At 41.4% G+C, this 19,331-nt stretch overlaps 2 protein-coding genes across 6 annotated transcripts; both read right to left on the bottom strand.

Annotated features, from left to right (window-relative positions):
• Nucleotides 1-630: 630 nt before the first annotated feature.
• LOC105048244 (phosphatidylinositol 4-phosphate 5-kinase 10) lies at nucleotides 631-12,285 on the bottom strand. Of its 3 annotated transcripts, none has more exons than XM_073260370.1 (8): nucleotides 12,037-12,285; nucleotides 9,888-10,051; nucleotides 9,137-9,302; nucleotides 8,785-8,895; nucleotides 7,830-7,915; nucleotides 2,876-3,009; nucleotides 1,479-1,587; nucleotides 631-1,097 (listed from the first exon to the last, which is right to left on the bottom strand). In XM_073260370.1, the coding sequence occupies exons 2-8, from the start codon at nucleotides 10,031-10,033 to the stop codon at nucleotides 806-808; spliced, it is 1,044 nt and encodes a 347-aa protein (XP_073116471.1). In that variant the 5' UTR covers nucleotides 10,034-10,051; nucleotides 12,037-12,285; the 3' UTR covers nucleotides 631-805. The 3 variants fall into 3 exon arrangements, with proteins under 3 accessions (XP_073116471.1, XP_073116470.1, XP_029121339.2); XM_073260369.1 differs by having other exon boundaries at nucleotides 7,830-7,996; nucleotides 12,037-12,283; XM_029265506.2 differs by lacking the exon at nucleotides 12,037-12,285 and adding an exon at nucleotides 11,881-12,030 and having other exon boundaries at nucleotides 7,830-7,996.
• Nucleotides 12,286-15,876: 3,591 nt separating this feature from the next.
• Nucleotides 15,877-18,729, bottom strand: LOC105048245 (F-box/kelch-repeat protein At3g61590). 3 transcript variants are annotated; one of them, XM_010927500.4, is made up of 2 exons: nucleotides 18,471-18,729; nucleotides 15,877-17,488 (listed from the first exon to the last, which is right to left on the bottom strand). In XM_010927500.4, the coding sequence occupies exon 2, from the start codon at nucleotides 17,468-17,470 to the stop codon at nucleotides 16,232-16,234; it is 1,239 nt and encodes a 412-aa protein (XP_010925802.1). In that variant the 5' UTR covers nucleotides 17,471-17,488; nucleotides 18,471-18,729; the 3' UTR covers nucleotides 15,877-16,231. The 3 variants fall into 3 exon arrangements, with proteins under 3 accessions (XP_010925802.1, XP_019707238.1, XP_073116469.1); XM_019851679.3 differs by lacking the exon at nucleotides 18,471-18,729 and adding an exon at nucleotides 17,853-18,400; XM_073260368.1 differs by lacking the exon at nucleotides 18,471-18,729 and adding an exon at nucleotides 17,979-18,399.
• Between the last annotated feature and the right edge of the window lie 602 nt (nucleotides 18,730-19,331).

The following is a 19,331-nucleotide window of genomic DNA, read 5'->3' as shown; positions in this document are numbered from 1 at the left end:
CATCCAGCTTGTAGAAACCTCATTAGGTTCAGATGCAGTAATCTGCACTAAAGCCAAAGTAAATAAATTAAAAGTGGAGGATATCTAAATGGACACCTCAAATCTTAAATTGGATACTCTGTCTGAGTTGCTACTATTCCTTGCTGGTTTGCAATTTGTAAGTTGAAGTACAGTTTCAACTTTAGAAACAATTAAATTCTTTCCCTGGCTTCCATTTTACTGCAGAAATTGTCTTGTAAGGTTGGTGCTAAAATGTGGGCGGTAATGGAGGTCAAATCCTCTGCCTTTTCTATCTAACTTTATCCTTCTTCTTGTTCCCGTGCCAATATTAATGGGCTAAGTTGTATTTCTTTCACTTGCAAAGGGACTTCTGCATTCAGTTCTAACAATTATCATAGAGTTACCCATCCAAGTACAGGCTCCGAATTTGAATTATTCTTTCAATACTACTTATCAGCAACAGGTTATGACCTTTCCATGTATCAACCAGCCTATCCGGCAGAACAAACTAACCAAATGCTATCCAACTTTTGCTGGAGACATATCATCAACTGATCATAATTGCTGGCTCTGGTTCTAAACATTGTCCATTAGACAGTGGCTCAATGCATAAAGGAAGAAGCTTCAACGTGGAAATAATATTTTTCTCTGGGCATTTCATTGTTCTGGTTAGTAGATTATTGGTTGTCATACATTTGTCCACGAATAGTGTCTTACACTGAAAGCTGTCAGCTTCTAATAAGAATCGTCATTTGGCATATCCTTATTAATTAGAAAAATACATGTTGAATCCTAAGAAAGTCATCTAATAATTTTTTTCAGGAAAAAGTGAGCACACGAGATCCTGAAAACGAGCTGAATAAGCCTTGGGATTTATTGCTGATGTTGACTGGAGGTCATAATGTAGATTTTTTAAGGCGTTCTCCACGCGCTTAAGCACGCCGCATCCTTGAATTATATCCACAATTCCAAAATATAGAAAAACCTTGTTGTTTTCCTCCTTCCCAGCTGCTCGAACTGGTGCTGCACTCCAGCTTTCTTTTCTTCGAGTGTTAACTACACGTGCTGGCATTTTGACACCAAATTTAACACCAGACCTGCAATAAATCAGAATGTTTCTTTCTGTTAGATGATAATGCTGATAGCTCAAGCTCACAGGCAAAAGATATTTGATTATTCCAAGAATTCAAGTTATGACAGAGCTCTGCAGAAATATGTGAATACAGGCTTCGATGGAAGAAACATCTACCACATTACCACACTTCAAGTGCAAAGAAACCATACGCTTGAATTTTGAAGGAAAGCTAGTATATGTATGTCTAATGTTGGAGTGCTGATACGTATGTATGTGTATGTACCGTGCATGAATGCAATTCCCATGTACTTTGTCTGTTCTTCATTTTTCTTTCTTTTTACCCCTTTTCCTTTTCGTGTATGTTGGGGGGTGGTTAGAAAGGGGGGAGGTTTAGATGCCTTACTCTATCTGGCAGGATGATTCTGATTCGGCCGCAGAAACAGAATCTGCAACTTCATCACTTTGCGACAGCTTCGGACTGTCTGAAGGAGAACTCTTGCCATCATCCGACCCTGCAAGAAAACCACTAGGTCTCTTATCTCTCAAAAAGAAAAGGAGAAAAATCCTGGACTTCTATATTAATTCTTCTATTAGATATTTTAAAAGATTGTGAACAGTAATAGTTTTTCCAGACACCATTATGTTGAAGGCTAACATCATATTACAATGAAATCTTACATGAAAATTACTGTGTCAACACATAAGCTGGCAGTCATGCATATTTCGTCCAAGTTCATTACCAAACGTTGGTGACTTGGTGCACATTCAAGGTTAGCTAGAAGCCGAGGGACAAACAAATGAAAACTGGAAGACTGTACTGCAAGAATGATTAGCAAACCACGGATATATGGCACTTAGGGACACTGAGGGCTTTTTTTAATATCTTCTTTTATGATGGTAATCCAACCTAGAAGCATGCAAGACCCAATCAACCTGCCTTCAATATAGAAGATAAGTTTTTGCCATGTATTTGCCTGCATGACCAACCTAACACCGGCTCTACCAAAGCTTTTAGTCCTCCTGGTCTTACTGCACATATCGTAAGTTTTTCTTCTTGCAGTTGTTGGTGCTATTGATGTTTATGCACCAATCCAACCAGGGGAGGGGAGGAATTTGATGTGTATGTGAAAACCCATACTCGGGGCACTTCAGAATATCTAGCGTACAGCATGGCAAAGTAGACACATTGAAAGGTGGTGCTCTTTAATCTTACTAGAAAGAAGATGCTGCTACAAATGACATAAATACACAATCCAACTTGCACCATGAACTAACACATATGGAAACAATAAGTGCTTCAGTGCAACCACCTGCTGCTTCTTGGTCAGCATATTGCTATGTTTAATAGACAACCGCAACTATGGAATAGGACAAGAATATCTTCTCATCGTTCATGGTTTCATAGTACTCCATTCCCTCCATCCAACTCATTACCTTCATAATCCAGGGTTATTGGTGCATATGAGAGCCTGAAACTATGCTTAAGAATAGGCGCAGCCTTCACGGTGGAAGTGCATCTCAAAAGGCTAATTAAAACCTCTGGTCACAGACTTTCCTGACATGCAACCTGAATACTATACATATTACAATGGGGAGAAAGGATTCAGACCTAGGATTTTTAGGATGTCTTTTTAGCAGAGAAAGGTGCTTAACAGTGAAGAATCTGTGATTCATCAAACTCATAACTTAACCAATTTATTTCACAGGAAAGAAAAACAGCTTGAAATATAATCTACACCTTTTTCCTGAAAAGTTAAACTAATTTTGTGCTTAAAGATTCAAAAACTGACAAATTATTACCTGCTACACGTGCCGGAGTATTGCGATCTTTAATAACCGAATCAAAGGGTGCAGGGCAGACATGCATTCCTAGCAACAAAGTGTAATCCATGATGCCTTCATCTTCTAGAAATTTGCAGTCGTACTGGATTTGCCTGCAAACAGAAAATTAAAAAGGACCATAAGACATAATGCTGCAGTGTAGTATCTATCTAATGTCTAAGCGAATCAGTCTGCAACAGAAGCAATGTTGAATTGATTGTCATACTTGAGGTTTGAACACCATATAATAATTGAACGAAATTCTTGCGGTATTTCAATTATAATTATCTTCAGAATGGAACGAAGATCTTCGGTTTTTACTTGTATACATTATGTCTGTCTTGTCTGCTAAGTGAAAAAGCAGCCTGAAGCAATGCTATGCTTCCAAATATCAAAGTACTCTGAGGCATTAGATGTGGCAGGCTTTACCTTCTAATAGTCATAAAACAACCTAGTGGTACTATGCAAAGGCCAAAAGCAAGAATGGTAGCCAAAACATGAGATCGAAACCTATGAATTAAATTATTTTAAGACATTTTCTCAGGTGGGAAACTCAAAAATATCCAGGCGATCAAATCCTCTGTTGTGAACTTGAGTTGGCCTGCACCACACATAACACACACACACAGCCTTCTTAGATCACGACCATGTAGAAGAAGCATATATTAAAAAAAAAATCACATATTAGCTGTTGGGTGGATGTCTGGCCAGAACACCATCTTTCAGGACATTTTCAGTACCACGCGATATAGCAGGAAGAAAAAAATAAAATAAAAAATAATCACAATACGTGAATTAGCCACAAAAGGAATCGCCTCCACGGAGCATGCAAATTTTACTATGAAAAAGAAATTTTACAAGAGGAGATCTCTCCCTCAACCCTTGTACACCCAATTTTTCCTCACAGAAAGTTTTTTCTCACAAAAGCTCTCTCTTGGAAGACCCTCTGAACCCTTGAGGTGCCTGGCATCCGCTGTCCAGAAGCCTCTCTAGAGTCCTGCTCTTGCTTCTCTTCTCAGCGTCACAACCCTCTCTCTCTTCTTCACGGGATTCTAATCTTCGGTTTTCGTGTGACCACAGGCAAGCACACGACCAACCTGTTCCTCTGTGAGGCTCACAGGACTTTTAAAGGCTAAAAAACCTAATTAGATTAGGTTTAAGACTCCTTAATCAACCCGTACAAAGATCTAGACCGTTGGATCGAGAACTAGATAACCCACGCCCTCCGATCGTGCTCCGATCCATGAAATAGTACCGTGGATTACAAAAAATGTGTGGAAATATCCACGCGGTCCATAGGCCCAACCGTGGATCGGGGTACAGGGCCCAGGCAAGGCTCCTGGGCCTGGGCCGACCGGCACGTGCGGACCTGGGCCGCGCCAGTGCCGGGCGCCTGGGCCCAGGCCACGACCCGTGGGCCTGCGCGTGGGCTGGGCCGCCCGCCTGCCTGGGCCGCACGCCTGGGTCGCGCGTCCCGCGCGTTGGCCCCGTCTGGGCCGCGCCGCTGCCGCTCCACTGGTCCGCCGCCGGCTGCTGACCGTCCTCCGCCAGCTCGACTTATGCACAATCTTCAAAAGCTCGTATCTTCTCCGTCCGAGCTCCGTTTTGGGTGATCTTGATCTCATTGGACTCCATTTTTCATCGCGAACATCGCTGTGGGCTCAATCTCAAGACATCAAATCCTAACAATCTCCATCTCGACTCGATATTCAGCCTCCTCCTAACTTCGAGAGCTTCTGGATCTCCTCGCCCCCATGTCCTGGGGCAATCGCCTGCTGATCATGGATGGATAAACATGGGAGTCAAGCTAGGCTGCTCGATCCCATCTCCGTCGTATGTTGTGCCCCTCCTGACCTGAGACCTACTCGGGGCATCGTCCTATGGCAATAGGAATCTCACCTTACGATGTCGTCTCTCATCCTCCCGAGTCTCCTGTCTTGTGTCCGATCCACCTCCTGGAGCTCCACCTCGCTCTGGGCTCCACCTGGCTCCCGAAGCTCCACCTCGCACTAGGCTCCCCATCAGGTAATAATATCCTCTGCTCTCCTTTCCCTCTAGCACAATCCTACCGCTGCGTAGCACCCTCAGAATTCTTCCACCAGCTACCGTCCTGTAGCTCTCGAATCCAGTCTGTTAAGTGAGATAAAATTTTGTCTGAAATTGGGTATGTATCGGACCTCCCCCAATCTCTTCACTGTACCATCATGTATCCTCCAGCTGACCGTCCCGATGCCTCTCATCGCACAGCTCAATCCATCCGGTAGATAAATAGTGCCCTCACTGTTCTCCAGGGAGTCAAACTACTCCTCTTTGCAACATACATGATAGGAGCATACAGAATCTAATATCCACTACTGGAAAGAAGTTGATACCTTGTCAGATATCTCCAGGACATCTCCATCTGAATCGCTGTCGGCCGTCGCTACAACAGCCACCGTCAGATTTTTGAATTGAGGGCAATCTCTGGTTAGATGCTCCAACTCCTCACACTGATAACACTTGATTTTGCTCAAGTCCCTCTTGGACTTGGACCGCCCTCATCGCGATCTCCTGTCGCTCCGTCTATCGCCTCCTGCTCCTCTAGAAGCCACCAAAGCTGAGCTACCGCCATCTAAGCTCGAAGCTGGGTTCTCCCTCCTGAAGACCTCGTTTTGGAATATCGCCGCGGTGACTTCATCCATCTTGATAGTGCTCTTCTCCACTAGAAAGCAGTCATCAAAGACTTGTACGAAAGTAGAAGCAATGCTAGCAAAACCAGCGCCCTGATCTTCTCCTCAACATTCTCACCAATGCTGAGGAGGTTGGTGAGGATCTTCTGGAAGTGACTTAGATGCTCCTGTACGTTCTGTTCCTCAGTCATCCGCAGTTGGTAGAACTGCCTCCAGAGGAAAAAAGTGTTGGTAAGAGATTTCGCCATGTACAACTCCTCGAGCTTCGACTACAGCACCGTCGAAAAAGTCTCGCTCAGCACATGGATCACCACCTCATCCGTCAGATACATACGGATGATACTCACCACCTGCATCTGTAGCCGTTTTCAATCCTGTACCCCATGGTGGTCGGCTTCTCATCGTACAAGAGAGTATCGATCAACCCCTGTTAGATGAGCATGTCTTTCACCCTTGCCTGCCACAAAGAAAATTGCTCTTACTATCAAACTTGTTGATCTTCATCTTGATTGATCCTTTCTTCTCCATCTTTAGTCTTGCTCACCACCGCTGTAATCTGCGTTCTTGTACCGCCTCGCTCTGATACCACTTGTTGGGTGGATGTCTGGCCAGAATATCATCTCCCAGGATCTTTTCAGTACCATACGATGCAGCAGGAAGAAAGAAGAAATAAAACAAAAAATAATCAAAATACGTGGATTAGCCACAAAAGGGCTCGCCTCCACGGAGCATGCAAACTTCACTATGAAAAAAAAAATTATAAGAGGAGATCTCTCCCGCAACCCTTGTACACCCAACTTTTCCTCACAGGAAGTTTTTCCTCACAAAAGCTCTCTCTTGGAAGACCTCCTGAACCTCTGAAGTGCTTGACGTCCGCTATCCAGAAGCTTCTCTAGAGCCCTGCTCTTGCTTCTCTTCTCAGCGTCACAACCCTCTCTCTCTTCTTCATGGAATTTTGATCTTCGATTTCCGTGCGACCACAGGCGAGCACACGACCAACCTGTTCCTCTGTGAGGCTCACAGACCTTTTAAAGGCTAAAAAATCCAATTAGATTAGGTTTAAGACTCCTTAATCAACCCATATAAGGATCTGAACCGTTGGATCGAGAATCAGATCAACCTACGCCCTCCGATCGTACTTCGGTCCACGGAATAGTGTCGTGGACTACGAGAAACGTGTGGAAAATGCCCACGCGGTTTACAGGCCCAGTCGTGGACCTCCTGGTCCATGGTGGACTGGGGTACAGGGCCTAGACAAGGCACCTGGGCCTGGACTGACCCACGCGTGTGGGCCTGGGCCACACCCGTGCCGGGCGCCTGGGCCCGGCCGCGACCCGTGAGCCCGCGCGTGGGCTGGGTCGCCTGCCTGCCTAGGCCGCACCCCGCTTGGGCCGTGCGCCTGGGTCGCGCGTCCCACGCATTGGCCCCACCTGGGCCGCGCTTCGCTGCCTGTGGCCGCACCACCGCCGCTATCCTCCGTCACCTCGGCTTACGTGCAATCTTCAAAAGTCCGTATCTTCTCCATCCAAGCTCCATTTTGGATGATCTTGTCTCGTTGACTCTATTTTTCACCGCGAACTTCGCTGTGGGCTCAATGTGGGCTGAATTTCGAGGCATTAAATCCTAACATTAGCAACATATATTATAATCTGTAGTTTAAAGAATCCGATCTAGGACAACTTTTTCAAAGGGCATTATCTGATAAATTCTTGAAGATGAAACTCTCACATGGACTTAGAAATATGTCAAGTTTCTCACTCACCAATCACAAAGAGTAGTCCTTTAATTTAACATTCACATGTATTCATTTCATCATGTATCTGTCCTTGGCCATTTATTGGAGTTGGATGACCATTTGGTCCCCCTAGAATCGATGGTCCAGTGGAAAAATAAGCAGGATCTACTACAATGATAATCGCTCTTCTAACACACCACAAACTTTTGCATTAATGGTTAGATCTGGAGCTCAATGCTCTGGTGGCTCAAGTAGACTAGTGGAATGATATTTTCCAAAGTAACGCCAAAACATCATTTCCAGTAATGTAAATCCACTATCCTATTTATGATTTATTTTGACACCATTAGCTATGACAGGAAGAAATATGAAACTACTGCATGAAGCCTAAATTATTTGACAATTAAAGTTCTCGGTGCACATGCAATCTATGAAGCTTTTTAGAGTATTAACAAAAGCTGTCACCAAAAGAAAGAAATAAAATAGAACAATATTTATAATGCAAACATGTATAGCCAAGGAATCTTACGCTAGTAACTGATTTCGTGTTGATGTACGGAGACGGAAGGCAAAATGCAGATCTTCCTCAGCTCCTGTTTTGCTGATGAATCGACTCTGGTATGAACATTTCAGATTAAAAGTCTTGTGAATGCTTACATCTGATTGAAGAATATTTTCCGTTACAACAAAGCAAACCTGATCAAAGCAAAATTTTACAAAACTCACTTAGGAAAAAAAGCAACAAAAGGAATGCAAAATTTTCTAAGGAATATCTGCAGAAAAAAGAACTGAACTCCTAGTTATCTTGAGGCAGCAAAGTGAAGAATCTGATCTTTATCCACAATCATTTTAAAGCTAAACTTTACGTTGTGGTCTTCAAGTGAAGAATTGAGTATCCTCAAAAGCAACAGGAGTTTTCCTCCTAATCATTATATAAGCATTATATCAGAACCTCACAATCATCCCAAATTTGTTTCAATAACGTACTTCAGTTCTTTAAGACTTCATAATCACCTCCTTTATTTTATATGTGTGTGTGTGTGTGTGTGTGTGTGTAACCAATAGAAAAAGATAAAAACAAATAAGATGAACATGGATTCGAATGAGGAGTTGAATGTTGGAAGAACCAAGAAGATAGGATACGGTTCAACACACTAAAGGAATCATAGCATTCTACATGTACTTTTCGGCTTGTTTTTTCGAAGATGGAGATGTCTCTTTTACTAATATCATAAAGAAATTGTCAGAATAATTTGATGGACGACAACTAGTGTGTGCTCATAACAAAGCTATCAAGAATTACACAAATGGGACGGTATAACTGCATAACAGACAACAGAGCATTTTATACAGCTTTATCCTACTCTACACATTGTTCTGGCTTTTCAGGTGTCATGGATTATTATTAAGTTCAATTGAAAGGGATAAAAATTCATTACTGAGTAAATACATAATATATATAATCCAGATCGGAGATGCCCTACCTTCTGTCCATTTGATGGCTTCACAGCATGGAGTCCGAAAAATTTTGTTAACAAAGTGTTTCTGTACTTGTTCACATGGTGATAGTAATTTGGTAGCATGTCTAAGATTACCTGCATGAATGAAAACCAAGAAGCATTAGATTTATAGCGGCAAGAAACTGTGCCAAATATGGAGCAAGCCAATGAACCTATATTAACTGTTATTATAACCTATACAACTTTATGAGCATATCTTGGAGTTAATCTATTGTTTATGGGACATCATCAGTCCACATTTATAGAAGATTTCTGAGAAGACCAGATATAGGTTTCCTGAAACTCATGAATAAAAAAGTGGAAAGTGTTTTAATACCTTCATCTCAGGTTTGCTTAAGGTCTTGAAAATAAACTTATTGTCATAGGATGAGAAATGACGAGGACCATTTTTCTTTTTCAGAAAAAGTAGCTTTACGGTTTCAGGACCACGTACAGATAGCAGGTAGTGACCTGTATCAATATTCTCAAAATCTTGAAGTTTCCTGCAAATTCAGTTAAACTAAAGATTGATCAGTTCGATGATGTAAATGGCTGAAAGTAAGTGATCCATAAGCCTATGTGATGAAAGTTTAAATCGTATTGGTTACAATTTCCTCAAAAAATATGTGTAGCTCCTGCAGCCATAAACTTGAAAATAGTAAGAACATCATCGCTTTCTTCTGAGGTTATTAGAGATGAAACAAACTAATCAGGCAACAAGTTGGCATCATCTTTTGCAATGTCATAAATCCATACCACATAAAATCATCAGCTACATAGCTCTAACTAGGATCCTGAATGTACTTTACCAGCTCTATTCTGTTTTCTAGGAATGTTTCAATATGAAAGAGGTTGCGTGCTTTATCTCAACATACATCTACTATAAAAGCTTAATAAAAATTTAAGAAATACATGATAAAGTGAATGTATAAGCATATTACACCGATATACAGTACATATTCTAACTAAGCAAATATGACATGCATTTATGCAATCCCTTGAACGTTCTTTGCTGTTTATTATGCTGAAGGAGCCAGTTTTAGGCATGTCCTGTACAGAAAATGAGTTCAGAGGAAAGTGTTATCAACCTGAAAACTTCAGGGCAATAATCTGTCCACTCGTACTCTATAGGTGTGCCTCGAGAATCTGGAGAACAATCTGAAGAAAACCGAATGCGTGAAGTTTTGGTGGAACTGAAAACATGATCAGAATGTTCCTGCTCTGAAAGAAACATGTTTCACCCCACTCTTACCTGCAAGTAATTGTAATAGTTGAGTTTTGCTATGCACCATAAAATCTAGATTTAAAGTATGATGCTCGATAAGAGCCAAAATGTCTGCAAGAAAACACGCTGTATGAATTAAAAACATAACACATTCAGAAAAGAGGTCGAGGTCCATGGCATATGAAATTTATTTTGTAAAAACCAGCCTGCATGTATGATGCTTGTTCATAGCAATCAATATTAACACAAAATACAGAATAGGATTTCAAAGTTCAAGTGACTGGTATACAACCCGCTCCAGCTTTCTTTATATTCTGTCACATGCAATTCAATAGGAGAGTTATAACTAAATTTGACATTATGTTACTACATAGGATTATAAATTCGGTGAGTTTCACGACACAATAACCAAACATCTCGCCCTAAGTGAGACAGTAATACAGCTGGCTGTTTTAATGTTTTTTATTAATTTATGTGTGTAATCCTGGATATTCTTTTATATCCTAGGAAGCAACAAATATGATGCAATTTAGATTAGAGTTAGGAACCAAAATTTCTACGATTTGGTCAAGTTTTCCAGTCTGTGACAAGAATAGACCAAATCATCGAGAGATTTTATACTTGAGTTATGAAGAAGACCTCCTCTTTTTTTTTTTTTTTGGTAAATAAGAACGTCTCCTTCATACTTAAAGTTGGTGATCATATTTGCATGTTTAGCCACACTCCCACTCTATGTCTGTCGTCCCGTTGTAGAAACACTTGCAATGACCACAATCTCTTTTTTAAGCATCACTCCCTTCGGGCAGAAGTAGCACCGAGCGTTCTTGCATCTTAACTCTGACCAAGACCTCATCCTGATCTGTGCCACCCTGGCATTTGCCAAAAGGGAACTTGCCTAGTTGCACCAACTCTAATCCTTTGGGCATTCCAATAATTCCAGCTCTCACCAACAGCCCAGTTTTCACAGGGCCGAAAGTTTCCTATTTACACTAGCATCATACACATAAAACTGATAGTGGAAGTGGTAGCCTGAATGAATCAAAGCTAAAACCCTTCCTAAACTACTGTATTTTGTCAATTGTCGTGCTCAAAGGATACTCCGACAGGTATGGATATGGGAACCAAAAGGCAACGTTAGACTTTGGGATGGAAAAAGCAAATAAAATCAAAATGGAGTTGGGTAGTAGAGGTCATCATCAAAATGACACAAAAATTCACTAGCCTTTTGTCCAAAAGAGAAGGGATGCTATTACCCTCCCTATCCAAACGCTTTCTATTACCTAAAAGTACCACTCTACCAAAAGGTACCAAAATGTTTTGAAAGGACATGACCATTCCTCTTATGTGCATCAAACCATGTCCTAGAGTTCAAGAAGTGCATTTATGATTCAGTAGGCAATTAGAAGAAACATTCTGCAATAAAAATCCGAACTTTGCGCCGATACTCCATGGAAATTGGTCAAAACCAACAGATAAGAAGAACCATAGAAAGAAAACGAAAAGTCAGAAGCTATAACACACCCAACTTTCCTTCCAGCACTCAACTTTCCCTTCTCTCTCTCTCCAGAGGGTTATAATCATTGCCCGTTGCTCCCCAACAGCTGCAACCAGCTGTATACTTTCGATTCATTCAAGACAAGTCCCACCTCCTTTCCATTCCCTTCCCATTCAACAGAATCTAGGGCACATTCCAACCAAAAAATGAGTGATTTTTTTTCCTTTTTTTTTGAATGGTGTTCTCCATTAATCTCCCAGAACTTAAAGCCCTGGACCAAATCCAACCGAATCTAAGAAGATCTCCAGCGATACAAATGGCAAAATTAAAGAGGGAGAGTCGTGGGAAGATTTCAACAAACCTCAAAGATTTACCGAACGGGCATCATATCATATCAAGATTGAAATCCAGCACAGCTTTGCATATCTTTACAAATCTTTGACAGTAATTCCGTGAAAGGTAGAAGAAGAAATCGATAACGAAATGAATCGAGGCAAAGTTTGAGATGGAGACGTACCGCGGCCACTTCCCTCGGGGAACAGCGAGCGATCCACCGGACGAACGACAGGAGTAAACAAGGCTCTCATTTTACGAGGGGCGTCGCGTCGAGATCAACGGCCGGTTATGAGAGTTGGAAACGGTGGAATCTTGTGGAGGGGAGGGATTCGCGAGCTCAAGGGGAACGGCCTTTCGCGCCAAAAATAGCCGTTGCCGCTCCTTTCGCCCATCCGTCGGTGGTGGAAGGGCTAGGGGGCCGCTCTCTCGTTCCACCGCGTGCGCCACGTAGCCATGCACCAGTCAAATCAGCTCGTCTCCTCCGTCATTTTTCGATGATTGAACCCCAACGGGAAGATGAGGTGATTGATGTGGTACACCACCGCATGGTGCAGATGGGCCCACGTTAGTATGTGCCAGTTTTTTAGTTTAATTTTTATACAATTCGAACAGGCTCCGAAAAATATAAAAAAAATAGCAGAAATGATGAAACCTTGAACAATTAAACTCTCGCCTGAAGTAAAGGTTTCGGAATTGAAGAGTCTTTCATGTAATCCACGTCTTCCAATTTTTTTTTTTGTTAGCTATAGCCAATATACTTGGTGGTTCTGTCCATGGAATACGTGAAAGTCTTAAATATCTGAACAACTTTTTTAATTTTGTATACGTCCTTGAGTAGAGGTAGATGAATAGAATAAGAATTGAAGAAACGGTTGATCTATTGCACCACCATGTGAGAATCACCTTTCATGCAAAGTTGAGTGGCAACAAAGCTGTGCAAGTATCTTCTCACCGTAGTTCAGCTCCAATAATTTTTCATTTTCTGGTTGGCTTTCAGATGAACAAAATAGTTTGATCATCATCTCTGACAATGTTCATTCTATAGCTTTCCTTCCACTGTGGGCACTACTTTATTTTAAGGCCACTTCTAGTTGGTTCGAGAATTGGAGTGTCCCTTCAATTTAACAGTTGTCTCATGTTCTTCTCAGAAAAAAAAAAAAAAAAAAAAAAAAGAAAATCATGTGATCTAACAAAAGAATCTCAGCAATTTACAAATTTGTCAGATAATGGCATGGACAATCGGAAGAAAAATCATTGCGGTGCACCACATGATTGTGCACATAGCCAATTGTTCCAACGATGATATATTGAGATGCATTTTTGATGAATGCAGCCTATAAAAATCAGCGGTCATGATTGGCTCTATGACCATATGATGCATACAGTATAGACAATAATTTTTTCAATTGATATTATCCAAAAACTACATAATTTAATCAATAAGATATCGCAAAATGGCTATCCTCTGGTACAGCTGTCTGCATAGAAATATACAAGTTGCTCATTGCTTAAGCAAAATGCCCATCCTCCCATATGTTCTGCCACTTTTCAACTTTCTTTACAAATTAATGCAATAATTCGTATTGCAAAGAAAGATTTGGCTGAGTAGATATATGTCAACTATTTCTCCATTATCACACATCCGATTAAAATAGCGGAACATTAGCATTTATACATCAGCTATTTTTCCATTATCACATCTCCCATTAAAATAGTGAAACAGCTCCAGGGTCGTTTCAAGCATTACAATTTAGTGACAACGCCTCCCATTAAAATAGTGCAACAGCTCCAGGGTAGTTTCAAGCAGTACAATTTAGTAACCAAGATTATTTCAGATCCTACTAGCATTGTTCTCCAAATAATTGTCCTAGATCATGAAATATATATTCGTTAATATCAAAGATGTACAAAAAATCTTTGATCATGAAAGATATATTCATCAAAACAAGAATGAATATGATGTCTGCCTTTTGTTATCCACTTCTTTTTCAATCTCTTAGCTAATAATCTCTTGAAATTCAGGGATCAAGACAAGTTTCAGAAACAAAATTTTAAATTTAAGAAGACAATAGCAAAATAATTTACAAAAAACATGTAAAAATAATATCTGATGGGTAATTTGTTGGGCCGGGGATTTCCAATGCATCACTTTGAACGAATAATTCCCGTACACAAATAATGCCCATGGTCAATATTGCAGGTCATTCACACCCCCAAGACTGGTAGGCCTGATGGCTAAATGGACGTTGTGAGATAAAATAACGCCAGACCAAGAAGATTTGTTGGAAGGATGCATCTGACTGGCCAAGGGTACTTTAATAGAAGATGAAACCAACGTCTCGAACAATAGAATTCAAAAGAAAAATTTGTGGCAGAAGCCCTGTACAGAGGCAAAGATAGCACACGTCTAACAAAGAAAGCCTTACACCAGCTCAAACAGGTACTGTGTGCCTCTCCCAAGCTGGATAACAATAGAAAGCAGCACTAACTCAAGGACGGTTCTGCTTTGAATGGCAAACAGTGGCGTCTGGCCTCGGCAACCAGCTGACACCCCCCTGACCTGAAGCTGAGGGAGCTGTGCGGGGCCCCACCAACATAGTCCAGCCAAAGGTGTCCAAATTTTGGTGCAGCTTGTCCCTGTCGTCCACATCAAAGCCTGGTGACAACTGATCAACTTTCCTTGTTGGGTTACGTGTATCAATACGAGTGCCAAAGATCCCTTATTTCCTTCTCTTTGTTTGTTTATTTAGACCTCCTTCCTTTCCCCTGGCTTTGTTATCTTCTCCCCAGTCTTAAGGTCAGCACCCTCTTTTTGGCTTTTGGCAAGGAAAGGAGTAAAAAATCTCCCTTCTTATAAACAATTGCACGCCAAAACCCACCAAATGTTCTTGGGCTTCTCTGTGAGGGTACTGCTGATCATTTCAAGGAAATACAAGATAATGTTTTCAGCTTTAACCAACATCCGATAGCACAGATGTCTCAAGCCCAAACAAAGCAGCGCATTGGTTCTTGGCAAGTACCTGAGGCACTCCTGTGTCTTACGAACTAATGCACAATAAGGCCAAGTACCCTCTCCCAACAATATATTAGAGCCACTAAATTAAATGATAACAAGCACAAAGATACAAAGGCCTACCTCCCTGCATTTATATAGTTCGGCGGTTTTAAGTGGTCAAGTTGTGGCCTTGGTTATCTGTATTGGCTAAAGCAGTCCATGATCTGTAAAGCAGCATGGAATTCATAAAAGGGCAAAAAGAGCTTAAAGATTGTGAATAACAAGAAGGTTACAACCCAAGGGGAAAGATGCCATTAGGCTCGTTTAAATTGTAAATACACATATGACAATAGATACAGAAGGTTTTAGAAGCATAAAAAAAATATAACGAATGGGAAGGACCGTTAAGATTTGAAACTGCTCAAATAAATAAGTATGAAAAAGAACTAGAGTACAAAGGTCACAAGTCTGCTTAAGCTGTAAACAGGAAGCAGAGACAAATAATAGTAGTGTCTAGCATGTAGGAACATATCACCTTCCAAATTGAAACTGATCGATCACGTTAAAACTGCAAACCATGCACATCATTGTCTTGAGAACATTATGTCATGATTTACGAAGAATCCCGGTTTCACAAAAACTAAATGGTGAAGGAAATTAATTTGAAAAAACAATTTTACTGTCCGGATGTTCCTCAAATGGATAGTAATTAGAGTTGGCTGCTTTAGAAAAACTCCAAGCATTGGAGCATGAGCAGGAGAAAAAAAAATGCTATAATTTACAAATGGTGAAGGAAATTAATTTGTAACAACAATTTTACTGTTCTGATGTTCCTCAAATGGATAGTAACTAGAGTTGGATGCTTTAAAAAACTCAAAGCATTGGAGCATGTGCAGGGGGAAAAAAATGCTATAATTTGGAATTTGTTCACCATTTTAAGAGATCTGGAAAAAAAGATCCATCCGCAAGAAATCATTCAACGCAATAAAAGATACCAAAAAGAGTACCTACCAAAGCAAAAGAGCAAGAGCGAAGGCTAATATCATATATAAAGAAGCAAAGTAGGGTCATAAGGACAGCAAAAGAGAGAGAACTTTGTACTACAGAAAAAACAGCATGAAGAAACCTACTCAGGAAACGTGCGACAGCACTTTTTGCTTTTCCACAGATCAACCCTTGGAAAACACATTACAGACTGGAAATCCCCAAAAATATATGAGAAGAAAGAAAAAGATCACACAACATCCTCGGATATGTTTTTTCTCTATAAAATGAAGATTTTCCATATAACCCTCAGGTCCAATGAAATTGTTTCAGTGGCTCCAAAAAAGAAAACTGTAACATGATTCCTTGTGATGTAGCAGCAATGAAACTAAACAAGTCAAGAAGTAATCTCAAGCCTCGGCTCGAAGCAGAAACCAGTGAAGAGCTGGAGGGAGAATCTCTTGGTCACGGGACTTTTGACCGACCACTTCCACATTTTCTGGCTCATGTCAAAAGTGAGCAGTGCCGGCGACCCAAAGCTCTGTATGTAGATGAGGTGGTCGGCTCCACTGCTTGCAAAGACATCATCAAACTCACCAAATCCTTGGAAGAACTTATGGGGCATTCGTGCAACCTCTCGCCATTGCTCCTTGTGAAGCTCCCAAATGCCGATCCCCTTGATAATCCCCGGCCGGTCATGCTTCCCAATCCCGCCAACCATAACCAGCCTATCTCTGAGGTTCATCAACCGGCCACACGTCAAGGAGCAGGGCGCCGGTATCGCCATGCGCATCAGAGACATGCGCGATGATCTCACTGAGAGATCATACATAACTAAGCAATGCCGGGGCTCGGCGTTTCCCAAAACACCAGTTGAGTAGATCAGGTAGTACAGAACTCCATTGCAGATCACACACTCATCACCTCCCCTCCAACCCACCAGAATTTCATTGAAGGGAGTAACCCACGATTCACTCTCCGACTCATAGACATGGATGGACAAGTCCCATTGGTAATAATCCTCAGGCACCTGCTTACATTTGGCAACTGCAGCGGTATAGCTATGAGACTTCCGGTCCACAGAGATGGCGACCGCACTATAGTCCGGGTACTTTCCACCTGGAGCATCCTGAAGTCTTTTCCAGTCTCTCGTGATCGGATTGCAGACAAATATCCGACTCCTGTCCTCGCTATCCATGAAGCAAACTAGTCCACAGGAGGAAGAGGTAGACCAATTGCTCTTCTCAATGCAAGGGAAGTCGAAGCCATACCATTTCCGAAGGCTCGGATCGAAGGCATAGCCAGCCACAGCATCCTCACTGCAAGTGAACATGAAGTACCATGGCTTCTGGGGTAACATGCTAGTCCATGAAAGCCTTCCTGAGTGCACGGCATTGTACCATCTTTTGCACACAGACCCCGATCGAATTATACTCACAATGGGCAAGAAGGAGAGGACTTTCTCCAGGAGGTCATCAGGCAGAACTGCGTCCAAGGAAACCAATGTGTCTGCATCCTGGACATCGTTGTCTTCAGAAACTGGTTTAAATTCGACAGCCTCACTTCGACTGTAGGAAGTGGAATAGCATTCCCACGATTTCTCGCCCTCCATGAGGGGATCCAATACAAATTCCATGGAAGACAAAGCAAGAACCTGAAAGAATGATACAAGGAGGGAGAGAAGGGAAGGAGAGAGCAGGAAAAAAAAAAAAGAAGCAGAATTAGAACAAAACTCAAATGTCTCGATAACTATATCCAAAGTTCAACACAATATGATAAGATTGATAGCACAATTGTAACCCAAAAAGAGCACATTATAGCCCCTCAACAACCCTAAGCAAAACTCGCTTGTATTGTATCAGACTGTTAAAAACAAGCAGATACTCCGAATGAGATTATACACCATTGTAGCCATACATATAGCTAAAAATAAACACTTTTTACTGAAGAAAAAGAACGAAAAGATGGATAGCATAAAGGATCTCTTCACAGAGAGTGAAGATAGCAAAATCAAAGACCTTGTATTAAAAGAAACTCGAAGAAAACCACACAAAGTGAGGAGAACAGATCGTTGCCGGCTACATATAAAAGAAGCACGGCATAGAGGACGGGATAAAGTCAAAATAAAATCTTGATCACCTAACTTTGACTGTTTCGAAGCTGCTGTATTAAAATAAGATCCGCAAGGGACAAAGCAAACCGTTCGCATCCGCAAAAGATGAAGCACCAGCAAGAAAGAAGAGGGAGACAGGCATAGCCGAACCTAACAAACAAATCCCATGGAATCCTCACAAGCTGTGCAAATGCTGGCCATGTCATATCAAATCATCATTTAACCTTTGAAAAAGATGCACAAATCTACAAAAAAAGATCTAGCAAAAATCCAAACAAACTAACAACTCCACCCAAAAAAAAGGGTGGAGAAAGAAAGATAGATTGGGTGTTCTTCCCTGTACCTCCATAGTTGTACCACAAACTTACCCTTTTTGTCTCTTGGGCCAAAATCTCTCTCTCTCTCTCTCTCTCTCTCTCTCTCTCTCTTTTTTCTGATGTCAAGAGAAATGGGTTCTCCTACATCTAATCTATCCAAAGATCCGATTTTTTAACACACAAATGGTGAACCGAGGGGAATGTACCTTGGTATTAATTCTCTCTGTCTTCAGATTTGCGTTAGGGGAGGATTAAAACGGCCCATAGAAAGCTCTCTCTTTCTTGGAGATGGAGATGAAACAGTAGAGTTCATCTCAAGAAATAAAAAGATAGAAACGCCCCAAAGTATGGTGGTTATCTTTAAGGCGGTTTCAATTAGAAGCAAGAGAGATGATGTCTACCATAAAAAGGCAAGAGAGACGATGGATAGAGAGAGAGAGAGACAGAGAGACAGAGAGAGAGAGACGGGAGGGCTCTGTCTTGTAGGATGACACCATATATATATATATATATATATATATATGGACTTGTGCTTCGAAACCTGCTTGTTCGGGCTCATTTGAGGAAACGATGGCTCCTCCATTTTATTTTTATTTTACTTTTTGTGAGTGTGGTGATCGCTCCTTCCTCAACCCCCACTGCAAAGCTACAGTAGGAAATATATTTCTTTCATGTCGCTTTTATTTCATGTGGAAATATATTTCTTTCTTTTTCTTTTTCCTTTTTCTTCTTGAGCTACTTTCCCCTATCCTTCCTCTTGAGGTTTTACACCCCCTTCTTTATGTCTAGGATGGGGGAATCGATGGGCGTTAAGCCCTTGGATTGGATTGGGTTCCTTTTGATTGGTGCAGGCACATGGGTCTCATTTACCTAACCTAATACCACAAAATTGCCATGCCCACTTATTGGAGCTGCCTTTTTTTTTTTTTGTGTGTGTGTGTGTGGTTGTTGTGGCTTGGTTCATGTAAGGCATGCATCCATGAGATTGCTCTCCAATTAGGTTGGCTGGCTGATGAGACGCACATGATACTCATGTCTGCCTTTCCTGTGATCTTAGTGATAGTGCC

The sequence above is a fragment of the Elaeis guineensis genome, chromosome 7 (genome assembly GCF_000442705.2).
Source record: "Elaeis guineensis isolate ETL-2024a chromosome 7, EG11, whole genome shotgun sequence".
Taxonomy (NCBI): Eukaryota; Viridiplantae; Streptophyta; class Magnoliopsida; order Arecales; family Arecaceae; genus Elaeis; species Elaeis guineensis.
The sequence above is the reverse complement of the archived record's forward strand: the minus strand, read 5'-3'. Positions and strand labels throughout refer to the sequence as shown.